The sequence below is a fragment of the Falco naumanni genome, chromosome 7, assembly GCF_017639655.2.
Source record: "Falco naumanni isolate bFalNau1 chromosome 7, bFalNau1.pat, whole genome shotgun sequence".
In the NCBI taxonomy this organism is placed as follows: Eukaryota; Metazoa; Chordata; class Aves; order Falconiformes; family Falconidae; genus Falco; species Falco naumanni.
Window position 1 is genome coordinate 2,372,813 of NC_054060.1, and position 23,951 is coordinate 2,396,763.

A 23,951-nucleotide genomic window follows, 5' to 3' on the forward strand; every position below is an offset into this window, starting at 1 on the left:
TGTAGGCTAGGTCCATTTCTCCTTTCTGAGGCCCTGGATCCCTACTGTGCATGCTCACACCTCAGTCTCAAAGGGAACAAAACTTGAAAGATAAAACCTGTTGGCTAAGGGGGAGCACGCATCCAGTGGTATAACACCTTTATGTTGTCTAAATTGATGAAAAAGACTTGCTTATCAAAGTTATCCATACAAAAAGGCTATATAACTGCAAGGCTATAAAATCTTGACACAGGCAGCACTCAATGGAGCTCCCTCTCAGGCAGCCTGAGGTTCCCTGCCATCGTCATGCTGTGCTTTCCCTCGGAGCAGCTCGTATGTCTATTTACTTTCTTTTGCTTTTAGCTTACTATAATAAGCTGAGCTTCATCTTCTCCAGCACTTGACTAACCACTCTCTAATGCTAGGGAGTTAAAAGGCCAAGGAAATACACCCCTGGTGGGGTTGCTTTGGGGGAAATCAAGTGCTGGGCTGCTCCCTGGGTAAGAAGCCCTTCCTGCTCTGTGTGGGGTACTTTCCTTCATCCCAAAATGCAAAGCACCCTGTGATCAGAGCTCTCATTGCTGCCTACTTAATTACAAGCTAAAGTGTTTCCCCCCAAAAAAAACAAACTTAGGTGTGTTTTCCCTTCTTGCTGCATGTTTTTCCCCAGTGTATGGAGGCAGAAAGCAGGCTGTACATGAAGATACTCACTTCAGAAGGAAACGTCAGTTGCTTTTTTTTATTCTATAATCAAGGATCATCCAGTCCCGAGGATCTCCAAGGCAGGCAAGGAAGAGCCTCGCTGCAGTGAGGGGCAGAGCTGCCCTCATCCTGCCCTTGGGGCTCTTGTCCCTGCTTGCAGGCTGTATGGGGCGGTCCTGTGGGAGCAGGGAGCCTGCGTGTTGCTGGCAGGGACGTGCTGAACTCCCCTCTTCCTTTCCAGGAGGAGCTAAAGCCCTAAAGCCAGCCCTCCCTTGTACTCTGCAAGACAAGGAATCCACGTAGTGCTCCGCAATTCCCACCCTCCCTTGCCAGCTTCTACCTGGAAGTGACCCACAAGCACGTTCCTCAGGGGGAAAAACCTGCTGCATTCCCCAGACTTTGAGAAAATCAGAGGGATGCCCAAAGGCACGGAGCAGGTGCTGGTGCTGCTTGTCAGCTCACAGCTGTAGGGCTGGCTGCGCAAAGCAAGGGGTGAGAACTTCCCCAGAACTGACACCTCCTCTCTTGGATGTCACCTACCCCCAGCAGGTGAGTGAAGGGTAATAAGCATAACCCAGAGCCTGACCAGCCTAACCAGACTAGTTCTGCTGCACTTAGGAGGAAAAGAGGAACCTATTCTACAGAAATCTCTTTAAATGCTGGTTTTCTAGAAGTGACGCTTACCCGAAGGCGCAGGCAGGAATGAGCCGACCTGCAGTGACGAAAGCAAGCATGCCAAAAAAGGGGGAATCCCAGCAAATGGGCTGAGTCAGCGGGGGAAAAGCAAAGCAGGGGAAGAAAAAATAATACTCCAACAGCAGTTGGAGGCCACCAGTGTGAACAACCAGGGCTCTGCTGGGCCTGTGGCAGCTGCTGGGTCCTTGCCTGATGCCCTTGAACCCCACAGTGTCCCGCTTGTTCCCGCTGCCGGGTGTCCCAGCTCTGCCCGACGGACCCTCAGCCCAGCATCGTCCCGCCCACGGGTGCTGGTGCCCGGGGAAGCCCCGGAGCGATGCGGGGCGGGCGGAGCCGGGGGCGGAGCCGCGGTGGGCGGGGCGCGGGGCTAGAGAGGAAGGGGCGGGGCTGTAGGGCGAGGGCGGAGCTGTAGGGCGAAGGGCGGGGCTGTAGAGCGAGGGGCGGGGCGCAGCGGCACCTCCCCGGGCCAGTGGTCGTCGCCGTGCTGCGGCCCTCGGCTCCCCGGCCCTGCCGCGACCCCCGGCGGAGCAGCGCTGCCCGCTGCAGCTCCCTCGGGGGCGCCCAGCACCGCTCCGGGGCAGCACCGGGGCGGGGCCGCGCCGCGGGGGCGGGGAGAGGCGGGGCGGCCGCCCGGTAGCGGTTCCGGGTCGCGGAGGCGGGTATCTGCGGCGGTACCGGGGACCGGCGGCGACATGGTGGGGAGGGGGCCGGCGGGGCCGGCGCGGGGGGGGCGCGGCGGGGCTGCGGCGGGCTCTGACTGTGCCTTCCCCCTGCAGCGGTTCCGCTTCTGCGGGGACCTGGACTGCCCGGACTGGGTCCTGGCCGAGATCAGCACTCTGGCCAAAATCGTTAAGTGCCGCCCCTCCCTTCCCCGTGTCCCCCTGCCCGTGTCCCCCTCCCCTACCTGGGCACGGTGGTCACTTCTGTTTCTGCCCCCGCAGTCCTCAGTGAAGCTGAAGCTGATCTGCGCCCAGGTGCTGCGGGACCTGCTGGGGGAGGCCATCGAGGTGAGTGCGACCCCCCCGTGGGTGGGCCGGGATGGAGACAAAGCGTTGCAACACTATAAACGCATAATTAGCAATAGTACTGATTTTTGTGGTCTTAAGCCAGGCCTCGGTGTTGAGAACGCTGCCAGCCAGTACCAGCAGTAATAATATTAACTATTATTATTGTTAACACAGAGGTGAGAGTGGTCAGCGCTGATGTGGGTGGGGAGGGCATTATGTGGCCATGTGGTACCTGATGCTGACGCTCTGCCCTCCCACAGTACGAGAAGATTCTGAAGCTGACCTCGGATGCCAAGTTGGGTGAGTGGTGCTGACTCACCCCCCAGGGAGCTGCACGCTGGTGACAGGCAGCAATGTGGCAGGGGCCCCATATGCCGAGGCGGTGGAGCTGACCTTCTGTCCTGCCTGCAGAGTCGGGGGATGTGAAGGCAACCATCGCCGTCCTCAGCTTCATCCTCTCCAGTGCTGCCAAGCACAATGTGGACAGCGAGTCCCTGTCAAGTGAGCTGCAGCAGCTGGGGCTGCCCAAAGGTGGGGGACCCTCAGGGGGGACGTGCCAGGGCTGAGCTGGCAGCTCCTGGCACTGCGGCTTCACACCCAGAGCCACTGTGTGCCATCTATCTCCCCTCTGTGCCATCTATCCCTAGGAGCTCCTCCGAGTGCTTTACTGGGGTTCAGCCAGGTGTGAGCAGGGGGTTTCTTGTCTTGTCTCTCCCCCCTGAGCAGAGCATGCCAGCGGGCTGTGCCGGTCCTACGAGGAGAAGCAGAGCTCCCTACAGGACAGCCTCAGGGCCTGTAGCCTGAGATGTGAGTGCAGCGTTGAGTCTTGCCGGGACATGGGGTTTGGGGGTTGGGGTCAGTCACCCTGCCCAGGGGTGCCAGGGTTCTGACACTGGCCAACCACCCACCCTAGTGAGCCAACTGGGCTCGGTGCGCTGGCGGGTGGATTACACTCTCAGCTCCAGCGAGCTGCGGGAGGTCAACGAGCCCCTCGTGCACCTGATCTTCAACGTGCGGGACAGGGAGCATGGGAAGACAGTGGCCATCCCCATGGCCCTCTCGGCTGACAAGTTCCGGGTGCTGCTGGCAGGTGAGACCAGAGGAGGGGTGGCAGCAGGGACCCGTGGCCCTGGGGGGCTGGGGGGGATGCTGGGGGGATTTTGGTGCCGGGGGGGGGGGGGGGATGTTGGTGCTGGGGGGATGCTTGGACCAGGGGGAGATGCTGGGGGGATGCTGTGGGGATTCTGGGATCAGGGGGAGATGCTGAGGGGGTGCTTGGACCAGGGGAGGATGCTGGGGGGATGCTGGGACCAGGGGGTGGTGCCGGGGCCAAGGAGAGTTGCTGTGGTGCTGGCAGCTCCCCCGCCACCTTGCTCCTCTCTCCTCAGAGCTGAAGCAGGCGCAGGCCCTGATGAACACCCTTCTCTGAGGAGCTGAAAAGGAGCACCGAGGCTGGATCGAGCGCGAGGCCGGACTTGGTGCTCCCAGCTGGGCCCTGGCACCGCCGGGCTGGGGAGGGGGAGGCCGGGGGCAGCGTTCCCTGCCCGCGTACTTTAGACCCCCGGGGCCGCCCGGGGCAGCCCCAATAAAGGTGACGGTGACAAAGCCAAGCCGCCTCCCGCCTGTGTGTCCCCGCGGCAGCGCCTTGGGCCTTGCAGGCCGCGGCGGGGCCGTTGCCTGGGCGACGCGGTGGGACTACAGCTCCCGGCATGCCCCGCTCGCGGCGCAGCCAATGGGAGGCGGGGGCGGGGCGGGGCGGCGGGCCCGGTGTGGGGCCGGGCCGGGCCGGGCCGAGGCGGCGGGGCTGCTGCCGGGGATGCCCGAGTGCCCGGAGCTGCATCTGGCCGGGCGCTACATCAATGAGGCGTGCGGCGAGGTGGTGTTCTCGGGCGGCGTGGAGCGCTCGGCGGTGGGCAGGGGCCCGGAGGTGCCCTTCCGCAGCGAGGCCTACCGCATCTCGGCCACCTCCCGGGGCAAGGAGCTGCGGCTGACGCTGGCCCCGCTGGGCCCCGCCGCCACCCAGGATCTCGTCTTCCGCTTCGGTATGTCGGGGTCGTTCCGGCTGTGCCCCGCCGCCCAGCTCCCCCGCCATGCCCACCTCCGCTTCCTCACCCAGGAGAGCCCCCCGCGCGCCCTCTGCTTCATCGACGCCCGCCGCTTCGGTTCCTGGCGCCTGGGTGACGCCTGGCAGCTGGGCCGCGGGCCCTGCGTCCTCTCCGAGTATCAGGCCTTCAGGTGAGCGTCCTCCCCTTCCCACGGCCGAGGGAAGGCCCCACTGTGGTGTTTTGGCTGCTCGTACTGCACAACGGCCATGCCCAGGGGAGCCTTCCTGATGCCCCGTGCTCTGTTGCAGGGAGAACGTGCTGAAGAACCTGGACGACAAAGCTTTTGACAAGCCCATCTGCGAGGCACTCTTAAACCAGAAGTTTTTCAATGGAATTGGGAATTACCTCCGCGCTGAGATCCTGTACAGGTAAGGTTGAGCACCTGCTGACCTGCCATGGAGGTTTGGGCTCCAGGAGTTTGTCAGAGCTCGGCAGCAACTCGGCTGAACCAGCTGGGCCTCCTCGCCTGGTAGACGCAGGCAAGTGCCAGAACCAAGAGTTCAGGCTTACGTGTAACAGATGGATTGTCTCAGGTTGAAGATCCCTCCCTTTGAAAAGGCTCGGACTGTGCTGGAGGCCCTGAAGGATCAGGAGCAGGCAAGGAGGAAGAAGGTAGGGAGCACCTGCTGCTTTTACATGCTCAGAAAGGGTCAGGTTTCCAGGTAGATGCCCTACAGGCATTCATTTGCCTGTGGCCCTGCGGGACATCTCAGCAGCTCCCGGGGTACTGGGAGCCTCTTGCCTTCAGTGCAGGGAGCCAGACTGAGCTGAGAAGCATCCCTGATTCAGGTTTGGGCTCAGCAGTGGTAGAGGTGGTCTGGCCTCAGCTGGCTGCCCTGCTCCGGCTCTGCTTTGGGCTTAGCTGAGCATAAAGCTCTGGTTCACGGCTGCTGTTTTGGGCTTGTATCAGCCCAGGGTTCGGGGCCAGTTTCAGTTCGTGTTTGGTTCATCGCTCTGATGGGGCAGAACACCGTCACGAGGCCCTTGCACAGCTCACACAGCCTGTGCCCACACTGCTGTCAGGAGGTATTTGCTGCTCTGAGTCTTTCTCAACCCAGTGGCAGGCATTTCCCCTTCACAGCTATAATGCTTGTGGCACAGGATCTTTCTCCTCAAGCATGTTACTGTCCTTTGCCATAAACACCCGTGTCTAAGCACATCTGCCCCTCCAGCGGAGTGGCAAATGGGGTGCCACAGTTCCATAACCTCACGTGTCTGGCTCTCATTCACACGTGGCCGGGCTGACGAGCTGTGACAGCTCCCCGGGCACATGCCTGCATGTTGTGCTGGTGCTTGGCTGCACCCAGCTTCTGCCGTCAGTAAGCCTCTGGTTATATTTGGGGTGGGTGAAGAGGAAGAAGCAAGGGAAACACACCTTGCAGGTGTAAAATCTCTGGGGAAGGCTGCAGTAGAGGCCACAGCTGATCACGTGGCCTTGGGGGAGAGGAGGTGGCTATTTTAAGGAAGCCTGAAAACAAAGCACACAACCTGAGGGCTGTTTTTACGAACTGCTGGTGTTCCTGGATGTTAGCCCTCTTTCACATCTTTGTAGCTGTGGGGAATACGCTAATGCACAGCTTGGAGCCTGCAGGGGTGAGCTCAGGGCTGGCACGTGGTGGGGAGTGTGGCAGCTTGTCCTCAGAAGGGCAAGAGGAGATGGGGAACGTGGCTGCTGTTGGAGAGACCTCAGCAAGGCTGGGGTGGCTGGCAGGTGACTTCCCTCCCCTTCTCCACCCTGCAGAATCGTTCCCTGACGCTGAGCAAGAAGCTGAAGATGATGCGGGAGAACCCAGATCTCCTGGAGCTGTGCCATACTGTGCCCATGGAGGTCATCGCCACAGGTAAGGTGATGGGACAGGGACAGCTGGGGGTGGCAGGGAGGCCTGGGCTTTGCTGTCCCAGCAGCAGGAGGCTTGGGAGGGCACTCTGACACCATGGTCACTGCCTCCTCTCTACTTCTGTCCTTTCCCTCTCTCCCTTCCCAGAGAAAAACCTCTTAGACCCAGATCACTCTGATAACTACGCCGCTTTCAAGAACTGGCTGCAGTGTTACCTGGTGCCCGGCATGAGCTCCCTGCGTGACCGCAACGGCAGGACCATATGGTTCCAGGTAGCAGTCCAGGGTCGCTGCCTGGGGCTGGGTGCCTCCCAACCGCTGCTCCATGGGGACACTAGCCATTTTCTGCTTCCTGAGACCCCCCAGCACTATGCTGTGTTGCTGGGGGTCTCCCTCTCTGCCAGACTGCTGTCACTGCTGGCTGCAGAGGTGACAAGGACCATCTGCAGTGACCAGCCGGCCAGGGGATGGCAGGCAGTCTGGAGCAGAGGGACTAATTGTGGGAATGGGGGACTTGGGTGGTCTGGCAGCCCTGTTCCTCCCTCCTGTGCCCCCCTGTCTGGGTGAGGTGCCACGGCGGGGCCTTGCAGAAGGAGCAGGGGCTGACGAGAGAGTCCCCAAGGCACAGGGCAGGCAGAGCAAGCCCAGCTCCCCTGGCTTCCCAGGGAAACGTGGCCGTTTCCCATCACTGTCTTGGCTGCGGGATGGAGAAGGGGCACAGATTTTGCTGCTGCTGCCTGCAGAACAAGTGCACCCCAGTCAATGCTGTGTCACCTTCCTTGCAGGGAGAGCCTGGCCCCATGGCTCCCAAAGGTGAGTGTCCTCTCTCCTCCCGGTGGGACCTGCCTTTGCTCCGGGAGGGCTGGAGACTGGGAAGCCCCACGCTTGCGGCACAGCATGGGGCCAGAGGCTGGAGCAAAGCCTCTCTTGCTGGGGTGCTGATGGGCCCATGACAGCCCGTGGCACTGGGGGACAGAGCCCACTGTCCCCAGGGCTTCTTATCAGCACACTGACCTCCCCGGGCATGGCTGTTGCACCTGCAGGATGGTTTCCAGGCCTGCACCTGCATCCCCTTGCTCACCGGCCAGGCTGGGAGCCGTGGGGGGTGCTCTCCCTGGGGCTGTAAGCACAAACTGAGCTGTTTTGGCAGGGGAGGGAATCTGGGATGGGGGAGAGGGGCTGCAAGCACAAACTGAGCTGTTTTGGCAGAGGAGGGAATCTGGGATGGGGGAGAGGGTCCCCCTGAAGCCATTCCTCCACCCCAGTGCCAGTTCCTTAGCGCTCAGTTCACACATCACGTGGGACAGCACCCTGAAAGGTCACTGTGCTGCAGCCTGTCCCTCGTGCTGCAGGCGTGCTCTGCCCCATCTCCTCACCCTGCCTAACCTGGGCACGTCTTCTCACACAGGGCAGATGCCCCGCAAGAAGCACGCTCCACCAAAGGCAGATCCTGAGGCTCCGACCCCCAAGGTAAGAAGCTTTGTGGTTGTGGCTCCTGCCGGGTCTAGAGGCTGTCCTGTTCCCTGTGCCTTGCTCAGGCTGCTTCCAAATTCATGGTGGTGCTCCTATTCCTGGAGTTTCTCATCATCTGGCAGTCCAAGCACACTTCTGCTAAGCTTTGGCTCTGATGTCCGCCCAGGTCACCACACGTGCCTTGAAACGGCGCCCCAAGACTGCAGCAAAACCCCTGAAGTCAGCCAAGGAAGAGGAGGTAGCTGACAGGCAGAGGAAGGGACGTGCTCAGGGAAGGAGGAAAGCGACTGCTGCTCCTGCCTTGTCCGAGCCCGAGGTGCTGGTCAAAGCCAGAAGAAGCCGCCGGACAGCTGCGCGCAGGGGCAGAGGTGAGGCGGTAGTCCCTGCGGCTTTCAAACGCACAGGCGGGAGCTGTGGGTGCGCTCCCTCCGGGGGGCCACAAAGCAGGAGAGGAGCAAGCAGGGCTTCACGGGGCAGAACCAGGCCCCCCCTCACCCCCTGACTTCTCATTTCTCCATCTTGCAGGCACAGCCCCTGCCGTGTGAGTGCCGTGTGCTGCCTTCCTCCTGAGGGGCATTTTAACAGCTGCAAAAGCTCAGGGAGGGCCCGGCCGGGGGGCCTGGGTTAGTGCTGGGGAAACGGGGCTGTTCCTGTGCTCACACCCGCTTGCTACCACTGCAGCCTGCTCGTGTGGGACTGAGAAGCTGGGCTTGGTGATGGGGCTGCCTTACCCAGCATCCTCCTGCTGTCCCCAGGCATTCGAGGGGGATAAGGGCCACGGACCAGATATTGTGCTGGACTCTGACCCCATCCCTCTGCCTAAAAGTGGATTCCCTCTTTCTTCCCCTCTTCCCTTCCCGGCTGCTGCCTGGATCACTGGTTTTAGCTGGCTATTAATAAAAGTATTTTGTGTAGGAATCGCCGTGCACACCTTTTTATACTGAGGATAACCCTGCTGTGCCCAGGCTGTTCCCCAGATGCGCTAGAGCAGGCTTCCCCTCCACCTTGTCCCCAAAAAAACCTTGTCTCCCCAGTCCCAGGAGTGAGATCCTGCTGGGGAAGACACTAAGAGAGCAGCAGCTACAACAGAGCCCCTAGGAGGAGACAGACCAGTGCAGTTATCTGGAAATAAGTTGTGCAAACAAGCTCCAGCCTGTTTTCTTATAATTTTCTTTTTTACTTGTGCTTCCCTTCTGCAAGGGCAGTGCAAGAGGCAGCAGAGGGACCGAGGAATGACTAGTGTCCAGACCCTAGCAACATGTATAGACACAACGTGAAGGCTGACACAGGAGCCACTGTGGAAGGCTGCTGCTTCCCAAAGCCCCTGCAGCTGGAGCAGAGCCTGTGCAGGGCCAGCCAGCCTGTCCCACAACTTCACCCCTGCTTCAGCTAGCCAGGCACCCACTCAGGCCCTGCGGCCCTGCCTAGGCAGGGGGCAGCTGTCCTCCTTTGCGGAAGAACATGAGTGCTCTTGAGTGCTGCTCTCCGACAGCTGGGTGGGAGGCGAGGGGGAGACTGCCTTTCCCTGGAACTGCTGCCTCCTTGCACAGCTCTTGGTATCGGGGAAGCCTCAGGCTGTGATTTGAGCTCAAGGTGTTGGTCCAGGTTGCCGTGTATCAGCGAGGGTGGCAAATGATGTCACTGCCTCAAAACCAAGAGGACAGAGAGCACATGGAAAGGTGTGAAGGAAAGCCTTATGCCCCGCTGCTCCAGCGGCAGGTGGCCCTGTCCCACTGGCTGCTCCAGGAGGTCACAGCTGGGGAAGAAAGCAGCAGGTGAAGTTGAAGTGAATGATCTCCATCCCCACAGGCGCCCAGCCCTCCAGCGGGGACTTACAGCATCGCCTCCTTAACGGGCAGGGCGGTCTGGAGCCAGGCGATAACCGTGCTGCCATGTGCTTCGTACAGCCGAACCACCACAGCTTCAGGTCTGTCCTCAGCCTGTGGGGGACAGTGCAGATGGGGGTTCAGACAAATGGGACAGGCGCATCCTATCCTACGCCTCGGGGTCCAGCCCGACCCAAGCAATGGTGGCTGAGCGGCTCTGCCTGCAGGCACGCACGTTCCTGACCCGTGGAGAGGCAGCGCTGACTGTGGCGGCAGTACCCAGGTACAGGTGCGGATGCTACTGCGATCCCTGGTGCGAGTGCCCACCTGGGTGGGCAGAGAGGGGTGTCCTCACCCAGCGGGACACACAAGACCAGAGGGATCACTGCTCCTGCTCAGCTGAGCCTGCCCACCACTCAGCACGGGGGAACGAGCAAGCCGTGCTTAAGGAGAGCAGCTTAACCTGCTGCCCTCCCCACTTCTGCCCTGGGGACTTGCCTGCTTGACAGTCTCCAGCACAACCGCAGGTGAGCTGACTGAAAAGGCGCTCCAGGCCTCGTGCTGGGCAGAGCTGGCTGGGAACACGTGGAGGGGGAAATTCAAGTTGTAGGCACGCTGGATCACACCGGCATCCTGGAAGGAACCTGCAACACAAGAACCTCTGGCCAGCCTCTGCACAGGCACAGCCCAAGGCTCAGTGCAGCATCCTCCACCCTGCTCTGCTCTGCCCATCACTCACCCAGGTGAGGCATCACGGCGTAGGTGAACTGGTGATGTGTGATGTCTGCCGTGGCATCGGGGGACTTGGGTGCTCTCAGCCTAAGGCAACGAGAGGTAGGTGAGACTGATGTCTCGGCAGCACCCTCTGTCACCTAGTGCAGAGCCAGGGGAGCACTGTGACAAGACTACGGCCTCCCCCAGCTCCCTCGAGGCTGGGCCCCGAGGTGGAAACCAACATGCTGCTGGTTCCTGGCAACAGCAAACAGACCCTGACAATCCCAGAAACTAAAATAAGTGAAGGCTGTTTTCCTGTGAAACTTGGGGCTGATGGAGTCAAACTGAAATGCATGGTTTCTTAGCTTTGTACGCATCCATAATATTGCTGTTCCTTCCCTCTCCTTAAGCCTCCCCGCTCTTGGGGTGTGTTTTGGCCAGTAACAGAAAAATTACTTGGTGGAAATGTGGATCTTATCTCCTGAATTATCTATGAGCATAACTCATAAGAATTACATTATCTTAGTCAGCTATAATTAAGTCAGCCAAAAGTTCTCAAGACAACAGCCAGCCACTTGGACTAACACCAGACTGATTTCCTTATTTACTACGATCATTTAGGACCAGGCATTGCCTCGACTTCCAAGAGACACCTGAGAAGGCAAAGTGACGGCTGCAGCTCCACCCTCACCCCAACCCTTAACTCACAGTGAGAGGCTGAGGATGTTCCCGTGGGCTGATGCCCCGTATTTGCAGTCATTCAGCAGTGCCACCCCGAAGCCATGCTCGGAGAGATCCAGCCACTTGTGAGCCCATACCTGCGGGAGGTACCAAGGGACATATTCACCACAGGGGGCTACTGCCTGGGAGCAAAAGCAGCCCCGCCACGGGAGGAGCAGCTCGGCCCCGGCACCAGACCGCCCTTCCTCTCACCTCAAATCGAGCCCAGTCCCAGGATGTGTTCCAGTGCGTTGGCCGCTGCAGGTGTCCAAACTGGATCTCATAGGTGGCATTTGTGCTCCGGACCTGCACGGGGAACTCCACCTTCAGGAACTTGTGGGCCTCCTTCCACTCAACCTAAATGCAGTAGCAGAAGGACATCACCATGGGGGACTGAGGCGCAGAGGCTGCATGTATCCTTCCCCAGTGCACAGCAGCCAGCTCACGCCCTGGCCAGACCAGCTGCAATAAAATCACGCTAGAGTCTGAACACAGATGAACTGGTGGGTCTCTCTTCCACCCTTGTCCCTCAGGTCCCCCACGCCTCCGGCCGCCTTCCCCTGAGGCAGAAGACAGGCAGTGAGGGGCTTCAGAAAAAGAAACAGGACTGGGACCATAATTTGGACACAAGGTTCAGTCCCCAGGACCCTGCCTGCACAGCACAGATGTTTGTATGGCGCTGCAGCTGCTGGCCAGACCTGGGTCAGGAAGCGGAGGTAGGGGCACATGGCATCCAGGATGATCTCCTGTATTAAGGTGCTGCTTTCCCCAATCTGCAGAGAGAAGCTCGCGCTTCCCCGCAGGCCCCCAGCCAGGGTAATTTCCAGAGGCTTCAGCAGCGTTGTCACTGGCTTCCTGCAGAAAGGGATAAAGGCAGAGCTGGTCTCAGCCCGGTAGATCCAGGTTCCCAAATCCCAATCCAGCCTCCCACACAGCAGGCACTCACTTCTCCAGAGTGAATGCTCTGTTACAGCTTTTGTTACAACTAGGACAGGGGGGCCAGAACCTCAGAGCAAAGTCAAAATCCAAGTGCTGCAAGCACTGCTCCTCTACCTGGTTTCTAAGTGATAGTCCATCACGTCCCAAGCATCCCAGTACAGGGGAACATCATCAAAGAGTGCAAACTGGTTGGCACAGCAGCCATCTGGGACTGACTCTCTGGAACGAAGCAGAATGGAGAAACAGCAGCGTAAGAAGAACTGGCAGTGGAGAAGGGCGTACAGTGAAAAGAAGACCTGAGAGAGGTTTGAGGAGCCTGGTTCCAGTAACTAACGGGGTGACAGACATACCTTGCAGAGTCCACCAGCTGAAGTGAGGTCAGATGGCCCATCATGTCTAGGCAGGCTGTAATCACCCCATTCTCCATGACAATGGAGCCATTCTCCTTCGGGAAAGTACCAGAACAGATTTCACAGACCCACCCCTGCGGGAGTTGAGTGCCCCAGCTGCAAATGTAGCGTGCAGACTTGCTGTGTGCTGGATTCCCTAGATGTCTCCCCAGTCAACCTCTGATGCAGAGTACACCGATCTGAGGACGACTGCTGTTGTGCATACCTGCTTCCTCACTGCCACGGGTGAAGGGGACAGCAATGGCTCCCTCACTATAGCATAGCCCATGCTGGGGACCGTCACCAGAGCTGGAAAGCAAAGAGCCACTTGACCAGGCGGTAAAGCCTCCCCAGGGCAGGGAGAGGCAGAGTATTTCTGTGTTAGCCCCTGTAAGAAATTCTGAAGCATGAGTTACCCCCAAGTTAGACATACCTAAAGTCTCTGTTCCGGTTGGCTGAGGCCTGGAGATCACCTCGGTCCGTTCCCAGGGCAAAGTGTTCAACACAAGGGTGCCCTCGGCGCTCCCCGCCTCGGGCTGCAGCAGTTCCCTGCAGAAGGACTGCACTGCTTCCTCCTGCAGCCGCGTGCCAACCCTGCGGATCTCTGAGCAACACAAAGGCCCAAGTTGGACCCGGACAGGCTGTTTCTCACATATGAGAGGGTTTCTGGCACTCCTGTGCAATGTACACACACTTTAGCTACTTCCAAGCTATGATTCCATTACTAATTATCATTAATATTAATTATTATTATCTATTAGTAAGTAGTTAAATTTATAATTATTCTTGGTTATTACAAGATTACAATGAGCTATGCCAGCTCAACTGGAAAACTGTGGCGTTACAATAACATAAAGCTACTGATGTGCCTGCGGGCAGGCCAGAGCAAACCTTTGCTGGGGTCCATCCTGGCATGCAAGCAGAGTTGTCAGTAACTCAGGATGTTTTTTAATCCCTTGGATCTCCTGCTAATTCCCTGTTCAGTTAGCACTATTACAGACACATGCCAACACAGGTTCAACCCGTAGCACCTGGCAATCGGCACTGAAACCTCTGCAGCCTCACCAGGCAGGACCCGGTGTGCTCCAGCGGGTAAGTGCCCTCCTAGCCAAACTCCCTGCTCACCTCCATAGTATTGCAAGGCATCCTCCACCACGAGCTGGATACAGCTGCCTGGTAAAACATCATGGAATTGGTTGAGCAGCAGTAACCTAAACCAGAGACCAGAAACCAGGTGAGGAAGCAGAGGAGAGCACTGGATTTGTTCTGGCTTATCAAACCCTGTTTGCAAGATGGACAAACTTAGTAACTGTTCCTTATCCCCCTGTTAGCAAACACCTGAGAAAAGCATTTTTTTCCACAGCATCCTTGAAATCCTTTTATGTTAGGACTTGTCAACTGTCATCTTAGTAAACCACAACCATGAGGAGTAAGAGCTATTGGTTTTTTATCCCTCAGGGCTACCGGATATATTGTTGCAAAAGTCCAGACAAGTCACAACTGGCAAGGAATAAGCTTCGGTCGGAAATGAAGCTTCCAGCCAGAAAAGTAGTGATGCTCTGGAACTGTCTTCCAACAGGATAACCAAGTAAAGCACTGAAACACTTTTCAGGTGGAGCCCAGATCAGTTTATGGAAGTGGTTGTGTACACACAGCGCTGCAGTACTGAATCTGCAAAGGTCCCTACGCCCTAACGACGCACCGCTCTCCCACTCCCCTAAGAGGCAGTTCAAACGAAGACAGGCTGTGGTCAGTCACCCTTCTGGCTCCAGCTGAACGGAGCTGAGAGATAAGTGACCATCTCCCACCATCAGCCCACTGAGCTCCCCCATAAATGCCCACACCAGTGCGGTCCAACTGGTCCGGGCTAATTTTGGTGCACTGAAAGCAAGGATTTCTACTGAGATTCCAGAGGCATAAAGAGCTGTAGGGGATGGGGAGTGGTACCCCAAGAACAGCCAGCCCTCACGTCGAAGTCCTCAGCCCTCAGCACACCTTCTCCTGCTACCATCAGTGCTCCTGTATGCCCTCACCTCCAGAGCCGCTGCAGCTCGCTGGCAGGATACTGGAACACACCGCCTCGTGCCACAGCCAAGGTGCTGAGTACTTCAACATCATGGAGTATTCGCTCACACTCCCGATTCCCCTTCTTTATCTGGTGTCAAAGTAAGGAGAGAAGGAAGATGTTTAGGAAATTGGTAGCTGGGAGTGGACCTCTCACACCAGCGGCAAAAGCCCAGCTCCAGTGCAGGAAGGTTGGTTATTTGTCATGAGTTCACCGTCACCAGCGAGTTATTTTTTGCCACAGACCAAACTGAAACTCCCAGCACAGGACACAGCCTTCCCTGTCTCTGTTCCCACCTCCCTCCCCTTCTTCTTCACCCAAGCTCTGCAACTATCTGCTAAGATGGAGGATATGGCAGCTGTTGAGTCAAGGGGCCCTGCTGTGTCCCAGGCTTTCTTCTCATCCCTCGAAGAAAATCTGACAATAGATCTGCCTTTTGGAGTCCCACTGTTGAGACCTAAAGGGCACTGTCCGAGCCCTGGAGCCACCTGAGCAGTAGTGAAAAGAGCTAATGGCCACCTTGCCCGGGGGTGAGGGAGACCGCTGCCCCCACGCTGTGCACACTCACCTGAGCCTGGGTGGTGTACGTGCCATTGTGCAGCTCAAGGAAGAGCTCTCCCACCCAGGTGCACAGCTGCGATGACTCCTTCTCCAGGGCGGAAAAGAGTCGGTCAGGAGTGGAGATCTGAACCCTGCAGGAGAGACACACAAACAGTGATGAGCCAGGGGAAAAGCCTGTGATACGGCTAATGGTGCATCCCGACCAGAAGGGTGACAGTCCCAGAACCAAGGCCTCAGAAACCCCAACACAATCACAGTGTTCCCCTCAACCTCCTCCTACCCCTCTCCCGCTCCACACTACTCTTGCTGCCTGCCATGGAGATCTGGACATTCCCCGGGCAGGGACTACTGTGCTGGCCACTCACCCCACGGCTCTACCAGGGGCTCACAAGCAGTCCAAGGCTGCCCTGTGTACTTGTTCTTACAGCTCTTGGTGATGGAGAGACTGTCTCCCTGACAATTCTTCCCAGCCCTCTGCTCCCCCCTTCACACATCTTTTCTTTTGGCACTGCTGAAGGCCAGGCTTGGCTCAAAACAAATGCTCCTGCAAGGAGGGAGGAAGGGAGCTCCCCTCTCACCTTGGCAGCCCGTCTGTGTCACTCATTCTCTTCATCCTGTCCAGCATCTTCTGCGTGGGACCCCCTCCTCCATCTCCAAAGCCAAAGAGGAAAGCGCTGTGGTTCACACGTCCTTTGTCTTTGTTGTTCTTCACTGTTTTCAGCATCTAGAGGGATTTCTGGACAGCTACAATCCCCTGGTGCCCAGCCCCAGCTCCCACAGCTCCACGCAAAAAAGCCAGGTCAGCCTTTAGGGTGCAAAGCCCAGTCCCGCCTGCCCCTCTCCCCCAGCCCAAACTGCCAAAATCAAACACGGACCCATCTCAGAGGCAGGCAACTGACTGCCAGGCACCCTAACAGCCTTTGTCCAGTAACGCTGCCAGCTATCCCTGCTCCCTTCCCAGGCAGTGCCCTCTCCTAGGAGCCTCAGCTCTGGCCCTAAGGGGCTGGCACTGCACTTCGCATGCAGGTCTGGCAACCTCACTCACCTCCTCCACTCGCCCGTGCATCCCATAGGAGTCACCAGGGGGGAAATGGGTCAGGACTCGGGAACCATCAATGCCTTCCCAGAAAAAGGTGTGATGCTGGAGGGGAGCCAAAGGAAAGCATGGTGTCTCATACAGTCCCCCTGTACCACACAGTGCCAAAATGCTAAAGCACAGCCCCACTGCTCCCAGGAGTTCCCAAAAGGAAATCTCTGGTTACACTGGTACCAGAAAGAGATAAATTCACCCTTAGTTCAGTGTTTCAAGGCTCCCAAACTCATATCCCACACAAATGAGTGTGGAGGGCCCACTTCAACCGCATCAGCACAGAATTGGTACACTAAAAGCCCAAGCTTCCTTGCAAGCCCTGTCAAACACACAAAGCCCAGCCCTTTGTCACCAGGGAAGCGCACAGTGGACAGGCACCTGACAGCCCCCTGAGGATTCAAACCAGGCCTTCACTTTCTCTCCATGGGGTTGCAGGATGCCCTGACAGATCAGTGCAAGGAGACAGTTACACAAGAACGGGGAAAGCCACAAAGCCAGGGGACAGCAGAGGAGAGGCCGGGTTTGCTGTCTTGTTAGACCTGCATGTGAGTCACAGCTGCCTATCCGGAAGCAGAAGGAATCTGCTGGCCAGGGGCCCAGCTGGGATCTCTAACCATACCCCTCCTCCCCCTAAAGCCTGACAGAACATTGTCACCACCATAAACTGGTGGCTTCTGGAACAAGAACCTGTGTCAGCTGAGCTGAAGGACTGGCTTGACCTGGGGAACCAACAGGTCCAGCCGTGCAGACAGACTCCAGTAACCGCAAGTCCATTCCCTGGGAAGAAGGGAAGCACAGCTCACCGGGAAGGCGTTCACCAGGTTCCAGCTGAGCTTCTGTGTGAGGAACCGCCTGATCCCACATCCACGCATCAGCTGGGGCAGCTGGGCCGAGTATCCAAATGTGTCTGGCAGCCAGAACTGGGAGCAGAGGTGACAGTAGCAGAGGGGGAGAGACACACTGTGAGTCACACTGGCCACAAACCACAGCCTGAGCTCATGCAGGGCTCCTTGACTGATAGTCAGGCTCCGAGCCCTTCTTGCAGACGGAGCTGAAGACATGCTGCTGAAGGCAAAGAGCAATTCTAGAGACCTGCCAGGGACCTACAGGCAATGTAACTAAGGCCTGGGGCTGTGCTAACTGCCACGATACATGGGGGATTAAGTATTTTTTCATCACAGTTTTAACTGCAAAAAGCAGGCCGATGTGAGGCACCTGAACATTGTCTCTGGAAGGAAAAAGCAGAGAGAAATAGGCACAGCAAGAGGTGGAAGGAGATGGGTGCAAGGAAGGTATGCTGGAAAAGAGCAAGTACCTCTGAGCAGATTCGGCCAAACTGCTCCTGGAAGAACCGCTGTCCCTGGAGGAACTGCCGCACCATGGACTCCCCACTCGGCAGGTTCCCATCCTGGGGGGAAAGCACAGGGAGTCCATGGGGCAAGCCAGGCACCAGGGAAGGGGAGGTCTTGCGAATGCTTCCTTCCCACCCACCGTCATCCTGGCCTGGTAGATCATGGGGAGGATGTGAACAGAGCTCAGCAGAGGGTGAACGGAGGAACAGAGCTCAGCCAGTCCAGATCAAAACTCCTTTCTCAAGGAATGAGAAGATTTGGGATAGGGATGGTATTTTTGCTAGGCTAGACACTGCAGACAGCCGCTGTTTTCTGGGCCCGGAGACCATCACCAACCAGACAGGCTCAGCAAAGGCTCTGCTCTCCCCCTTCAGTGTCAGGACCGGTCCCAGAGGGATGCCGAAGGGAAGGTTTGGCGAGCCAGGCTCACCGTGCTTCTCACCATTTCCACCCAGGTGCCTCCGACAGGAATGAACTGCCCCTTCGCCACGAAGTCCTGAATCTGTGCGTAGAGCCCAGGGTACCAGCTCCGCACCCACTCAAACTGCTGCGCCTGCCAGAGCAGAGAGATCAGCCTCAGCTCCCACCACATTGCTCCACATTGATGTCCCTCCTCTTTGCAACCACACAGGACACTCCTGGTACCCGTCTCCCATCTTGCTTTCAGTCATGCTGGAGAAGCCACATGCCCTGAGCAGAAGAGGCCCCCAGAGGCAGATCACTCACCTGGGAGCAGGCGAAGGTGAGCTCTGGATTGCACTCCATCAGATGGACCACCGTGACCCAGCTCCGAGCGCACTTGCGGATGGTCTCCTCATACGGCCACAGCCAGGCTGCAGGGAAGGCATGGCCCCACTGCTGTTATTACTCAGCACAAGCTCCTTTGGGAATGCGGCTGTGCTGCCTTTCACAGGTTAGCTGGGGAAAATGCTAGAGCAAAATTCTGTCCTCTGGCTAAGTGCCTGACAGCAACACAGCCTGGGGCCTCCAGCTCCCGCTTCTCCTGGTGCATGTTGAGACTTCACCCCTCTCCAGGGACTGAAAATCGAGGGGTGAAGTCCAACAGGTGGAAGGCAGCAGTCTGTCATTCATCCCTCATCACCAGCCCCATCAGAGCTCCAAATGACACAGCGAGAGCCGGACACACGCTCCCCTGCCTTGGTGACAGACCAGCTGTATGGCAGCACAGAGGTCCCCTTCCCTCAGGGCACAGTACCCAGTGTCTGGAGCCCAGGGGCAGCACGCCTTTGCCTCCAGGTCAGCAGAGAGGGAGCACTGTGCTGCTCTCACCAGAGTCAATGTGGCAGTGACCCATTGCATGGATGGTGTGCTGGCTCTCGCCGTTCCTCTGGCTGAAGATCGCTGCAGCCAGATCACGGGCAGCAGGGAAGGTGGAGGGGTCCGTAACGTCACACACGTTGACCATCTGGTTGGCAGTGTACAGTGCTTGGAAACTCCTCTGGTTTTCCTCCCCGAGGAGCTGGGGTTGGGAGGGATTAACAGCTTGACACTGAGCTCAGCACATCCTCTGGTACAGCAGCTCTCTGTACCAGCTCGGATGCCACCTGCCTCAGGGAGAACCTGCTACCTCCTTCCAACATCTGACTGCCAGCACTGCCAGGTAAACACTGTATCCCTGCTTCACAGACATAACCGCATGTCTTTGCTCATGTACCTTCTAAAGCCAGGTTACACATACACCCATCCCAGGGGGATCTGGTCCAACAGATCCTGCCTTGAAGCAGAAAGTGGATGAAAAACCACCTGTGGCTTCTCCCTGTTCAGTTTTCTCCTACTCTAGGCAACACCAATTGTGCTAAAGCAGCAGCAGCAGCAAACATTTGCTCCTGCAGGGCCTCCTGGTGGGAGGAGACAGGTCATGGAATGGCGGGAGGAGGAGATAAAATGCAGTTGTGGAAGGAGGTGGAAAGGGTGAGAGAAGGGAAGAGAAGAAGTTTGCAGACCTGGGCCATGTCCAGCAGTACTTCCAGATCCACCAGCAGTTCATGGACATCTCTGTTGAAGACGACAAGCTCAGCCTTGCTCAGAGTGAACCTCCTGTCAGGGTCTGGAGGGGCGATCATACTGCCCTTGCCGGCCCCGAAGAGACCGTTGCAGGCCAGTTCCACGTACAGTGTCAGACTGTGGAGATCAAAAGGAAACCATCAGGGACAGGTCACAAGCAATCGGCCAGGAAAGTCCATTCTCCTCCCTGTGGCATGACCAACCCAGCCTGAACAAAGGACAGAGCTTCTCAATGCCAGACACTTTTCAGAGCACCAGGATGCAGACAAGGATGCCTCACCCCAGCCTCTTGGCTTCAAACAATGGCAAGCTCCCCCAGCGGTGGGCAGGGGTCCAGCTAGGCTAACTACCCACCTGTGGGGTTCCATCTCTTTCAGGCTGCTTGTCAGGATGTAGCTGGTCTTCTCACCTTCCTTAGTCAAACCCTGCATGGGAAGATGGCACATTTAACATGTCTTCAGAGGTCCACAACAGCGGGCTGGATGGGCAGGACAAGACACTCCAAAGCCCAGATGGATGGAGGAGCCTGGTCCCACGTGCCGTGGGACAATGCTCCCCACAAGAGCATGGAAACTGGTGCTGCTCCACAACACAAACCCTGCAGGCACCACCACAGAGCAGGGCAGGGCTGCAAAAGGTCACCTACATCTTTCCACCACCCCAAAGCAGGAGTAAAGCTGACATATGTGACAAGAATCTGTCCCACTGCTCTTGAAGCAGTGGAGATTCACATCTCAGGCCCAATGCTTGCCTATCCCTCTTCCAAGACAGATTTGCTAACACCTAAGCAAGGGACTTTCAGCTGTTACTGGTTTGCAGACTGGAATTTTAACTCCTGGTAGGGGGCAAACTCTTGAAAACAGACTCAAACCCACCACCAGCAGGCTTGCATTTCTGGGCCAAACTTTGGAAATAGCCCACAGACCCTCTGCAGTCTGACAGCACAGCATGCAAACTGTGAGAGCAGTCCTCTCTCCCACCCCATGCATCGGACCCGTCACAAGCACTGCCCTTCTCTGCACAGCAGTTTTTCCTATATTTAAAGACAGCTCTCCTATTGCCTTGGAGATTACCACTTGAAGCTAAACAACTCTACAACCACATATCCCCCTTTTGTTTTTCTTTGTGACCACTCTGTCTAGACCTCCAACTGTTCTTGCCTCTCTCCTGTTGGTCCACATGTTATTTTACACCCCCCAACACACACAGGCGCTCCTCCGAAGAGCACATAGCAAGCAGGAGGGGGTTTCTTCTACTGCCCCACTGCAGAGAGCTGAGGGATAGAACCACTCTGTACGTAGCAGAGCACCTGGCACAGCTGGCACACTGCTGACCCACAGCTCCTTACCTGGACAGGCTGGGCATCTCGCCACACCATGCCCTCTCCATCACTCTCCCAGACGAAGTGCACTTCCCGCCCTGCCCATGCCGGGGGGATGCTCAGCTCCACCTTAAACCAGCATGTCTCCCACCTGGAACAGAGCAGGCAGCAACTTCAGCCCTCAACCTCAGCGAGACCATCTCCCAAGGGAAACCACACTTCCTCAGAGCCTCCGTGGAAACAGCAGAGCAGGGACAGCACACACGTGTGATGGAATTCAAACGTAACGATGCTACCTGTCCGTTCAGGCCTGCTTTAACCTAACCCCCCAGACACGGCGTAGTCTGGAGGTGGCTCCCAGTACCACTGGCTGGGACACATCTTCAGTTTAAGCAGCACACAGCGCCTGCACAGGCCAGCCTTGTTCTGTGCCACGTAAATTCACTGGGCTTTCCGCTCGCTGTGAGCTGACCCAACCAGTCACTCTTTCACCAAGCAAAACTTCTAACTTGTGGCACCCACTGTTGTCGGTCCTTGTTGAAGGTTAGAGATTTGACAGCAAGTTAAAAGCCAAGCGGAGTGGGGTGAGGTGCTCTTTCAAGCTGACAGGGACTGGAAAACTGTTCCTCCAGCCCCACAGCAATCCCACGACAGTGAACCCAGGGAACACTAGGAACTGAATCATGCTGGGGCAGGGCAGTTTATCAATATGCCCGGATTTGTGACCCTTCTAATTGGCCCTAACCCCCAGGGCAGGCTCATGCCCAGGCAGTGAGGAGGCACGGCAGCCCCAGTGGGTGAGGAAGCTTAGAAGGCAGCACACAAACCCCGTGGTGCTGGCCACAACCCAGCCTCTTCTGGGACCCCAGAGAAACAGACAGTAGCATCATGTCTTTGACAGCTGCTGGGAAAAAAACCCCAATCTTCTCCCAGCCCTGACAAAGCATACAGATCCCATGCAGAAGGAAGCGTCAAGGTCACAACCGTGACTATGAACATGAGCTCTCAGTAGTAAAGATCGATGAACTTCGCTCTTCAGTCCTTGGAAAAACACACATCTCTCTCTGTTTCCTCATGAAATCTCCCTAACGCTTTCTGGGCAGACACCTTCTACCCAAAGCACGCAACAGGGAAGAGGATGATCATCTCATTTCTTCACCAGTGAGAGCTCGTGAGGATTCACACACACAAATCTAAGACGCAAGCTCAAGTCCCACCATGGACATGGCACCACTGAAACCTGGTACTCACGTGGGCCCGAAGGAGTCTCCCACTTTAGCTGATGTGAATTCCTGCCTGACGGCCTCACAGTATGGGATGCGCTGGGGGGTCTGGAAGCAGGAGAGTGACACTGGCGGACAGCGATCCCCAAAAAGCCTGTGGGCAGAGATGGCCGGGACACGATTAATAAGCCCAGCGGTGCGGGGAACCTGTCTGGGGTCGGGGACAGGGAGCACCCTGCTTTCCCAGCACGGCTGTGCCACTCTGCTACTACTTAACACCCTCACAGTATTAACTAACAGAGTAATAATTTGCCCCGCAGAGGGGGCCTGCTGGAGTGGGGCTGCCAGCAGCATCCCCCCCTCCCTGCCAAGGAGGGCTGGGGGGCAGAGGCGGCCGTGCCAGTGGCACCCCAAGGCAGGGCTTCAGGCTGGCCAGGGTGTGTGTGGGGGGTGGGGGTGTATGTCTGCTTTTTCACTGAGACCCCTCAAGACCCCGCAGCCCTGCGGTGCAGGTGGGGGGCACACAGACAGACACAGACATGCATGCACAGACACGCACACACACATCCCACGTCCCCCACCACACAGCCACACACCCCACACACAGCATAACCCCACACACCCCCCACCACAGCCCCCCACCACACACCCCACACACCCCACACACCCCCCTCACATATACCCCACACAGACACACTGACACACAGCCACACCGACAGCCACACACACCCCCCGACAGACGCCCACCTGCCCCGCAGGTTGCAGTCGGTGAAGTAGGTCTCGGAGAGGAACTTCTCCACCCGCTCCAGCGCCGTGCGCCGGTGCTTCATGGCGGCCATGGCGGCCGGGCCGGGCCGCTCTGCGCATGCGCGGCCCCTTCCACACACACCGCCCCCCCCCCGCCATCTGCCGCCGGGGTCCCGTCCCCAGGGCCTGTCCCGGCAGCGGGCCGGGGCCGCCCGCCCGCGGCCTCCCCGGGTGCCAGGGCCCGGCCTGCGCCCCGCAGCGACCTCACTCGCTCCTGGCTGCGGCGGGCGCGAAGCTGCCGCCCCGCCCGAGGCGAAGCGCCGCCCGTTGCCGCCCGCCCCTCTGAGGAGAAGCGCCGGGGCACGGGCGGGAAGCCGGCGGCAGCTGGCCTCTCACGGCCGAGGCTCTGCGGCCTCCTCTCGTCCCCCCCGACCCCCCTTTCCCCTCAGAACCGCCCCAAAGTGCCGTGGTACGGGATCGGGAAGGAAGAATCTGTACACAGCGAGTAGCCCTGATATTTTAATGGAAATACTGCACTACAGTCAAGTTTACAACATTTGTATAGAAATCACATGGATTGTGGGCCGAGGATCACGTTACAGAATACAAAAAGCAAGTTCAAATAAAAAGAAGAAAAAGAAAAAAAAAAACCCAACCCCCAAACCTCTGCTATTGTACAGGCGGGCGCAGAGCTGGGGTGCCGGCCGCAGGCAGAGGTGCTCCCCTGGCGTGTCCCGGGGGTCCGCGCCAGCCCCCCACGCTCAGTGACATGCAGGCACAGGCTCCTGGGACAAGACACCCACCAAGCAGCAGCAGCAGCTGTTACCTCCAAGCTGGTCAAAAGTCTAAATCACCCAAGATTTTCACTTCCAGATCACCTTGAGCATACAACAGGGAAAAAAAAAAAAAAGGGGGCGGGAGGCGGGATAGAGCAGGGGGAGCACGCATGGAACCTTGGCAATGGAAGAGGACACGCAAGAGCCCCTTCCTGCCTGTGACAGCAGAGGAGGAACGAGATGGGTAACTTATTGCTGGCAAACCGTCAGTATTCCCCGCTGGGCTCTTCCCTTCCCCTCTCTCCGTGGGAAGTTCCCGTTCAGGTTCAGGCTCTGCCGGGCGCGCAGTGGCCCCTCAGGCCGCACGCTTCCCCCGGCTGGCAAGGCACGCGTCCCCCTCCCCA

General features: G+C 57.8%; 3 protein-coding genes across 5 annotated transcripts; 2 read left to right on the forward strand and 1 right to left on the reverse strand.

Annotated features, from left to right (window-relative positions):
• Positions 1-1,943: 1,943 nt before the first annotated feature.
• COMMD4 (COMM domain containing 4) lies at positions 1,944-3,994 on the forward strand. Its single transcript, XM_040601069.1, has 8 exons — positions 1,944-2,072; positions 2,154-2,225; positions 2,319-2,384; positions 2,645-2,684; positions 2,796-2,915; positions 3,111-3,191; positions 3,298-3,474; positions 3,773-3,994. Exons 1-8 carry the CDS (start codon positions 2,070-2,072, stop codon positions 3,811-3,813), a joined length of 600 nt encoding a protein of 199 aa, XP_040457003.1. The 5' UTR covers positions 1,944-2,069; the 3' UTR covers positions 3,814-3,994.
• A 140-nt stretch (positions 3,995-4,134) lies between these two features.
• On the forward strand, positions 4,135-8,717 carry NEIL1 (nei like DNA glycosylase 1). Of its 2 annotated transcripts, XM_040601067.1 has the most exons (9): positions 4,137-4,619; positions 4,738-4,857; positions 5,023-5,101; positions 6,231-6,330; positions 6,475-6,599; positions 7,112-7,139; positions 7,735-7,796; positions 7,966-8,167; positions 8,325-8,717. In XM_040601067.1, exons 1-9 carry the CDS (start codon positions 4,201-4,203, stop codon positions 8,342-8,344), a joined length of 1,155 nt encoding a protein of 384 aa, XP_040457001.1. In that variant the 5' UTR covers positions 4,137-4,200; the 3' UTR covers positions 8,345-8,717. The 2 variants fall into 2 exon arrangements, with proteins under 2 accessions (XP_040457002.1, XP_040457001.1); XM_040601068.1 differs by lacking the exons at positions 7,112-7,139; positions 8,325-8,717 and having other exon boundaries at positions 4,135-4,619; positions 7,966-8,093.
• A 236-nt stretch (positions 8,718-8,953) lies between these two features.
• On the reverse strand, positions 8,954-22,901 carry MAN2C1 (mannosidase alpha class 2C member 1). 2 transcript variants are annotated; one of them, XM_040601065.1, is made up of 26 exons: positions 22,772-22,901; positions 22,053-22,178; positions 20,829-20,952; positions 19,835-19,905; positions 19,420-19,597; positions 18,746-18,935; positions 18,182-18,288; positions 17,898-18,008; positions 17,419-17,511; positions 16,907-17,023; positions 16,059-16,154; positions 15,592-15,737; positions 15,021-15,144; positions 14,421-14,542; positions 13,513-13,598; positions 12,821-12,991; positions 12,614-12,696; positions 12,349-12,443; positions 12,113-12,217; positions 11,758-11,914; positions 11,273-11,416; positions 11,048-11,157; positions 10,365-10,444; positions 10,124-10,269; positions 9,636-9,739; positions 8,954-9,555 (listed from the first exon to the last, which is right to left on the reverse strand). In XM_040601065.1, exons 1-26 carry the CDS (start codon positions 22,861-22,863, stop codon positions 9,438-9,440), a joined length of 3,096 nt encoding a protein of 1,031 aa, XP_040456999.1. In that variant the 5' UTR covers positions 22,864-22,901; the 3' UTR covers positions 8,954-9,437. The 2 variants fall into 2 exon arrangements, with proteins under 2 accessions (XP_040456999.1, XP_040457000.1); XM_040601066.1 differs by lacking the exon at positions 16,907-17,023.
• Positions 22,902-23,951: the final 1,050 nt, after the last annotated feature.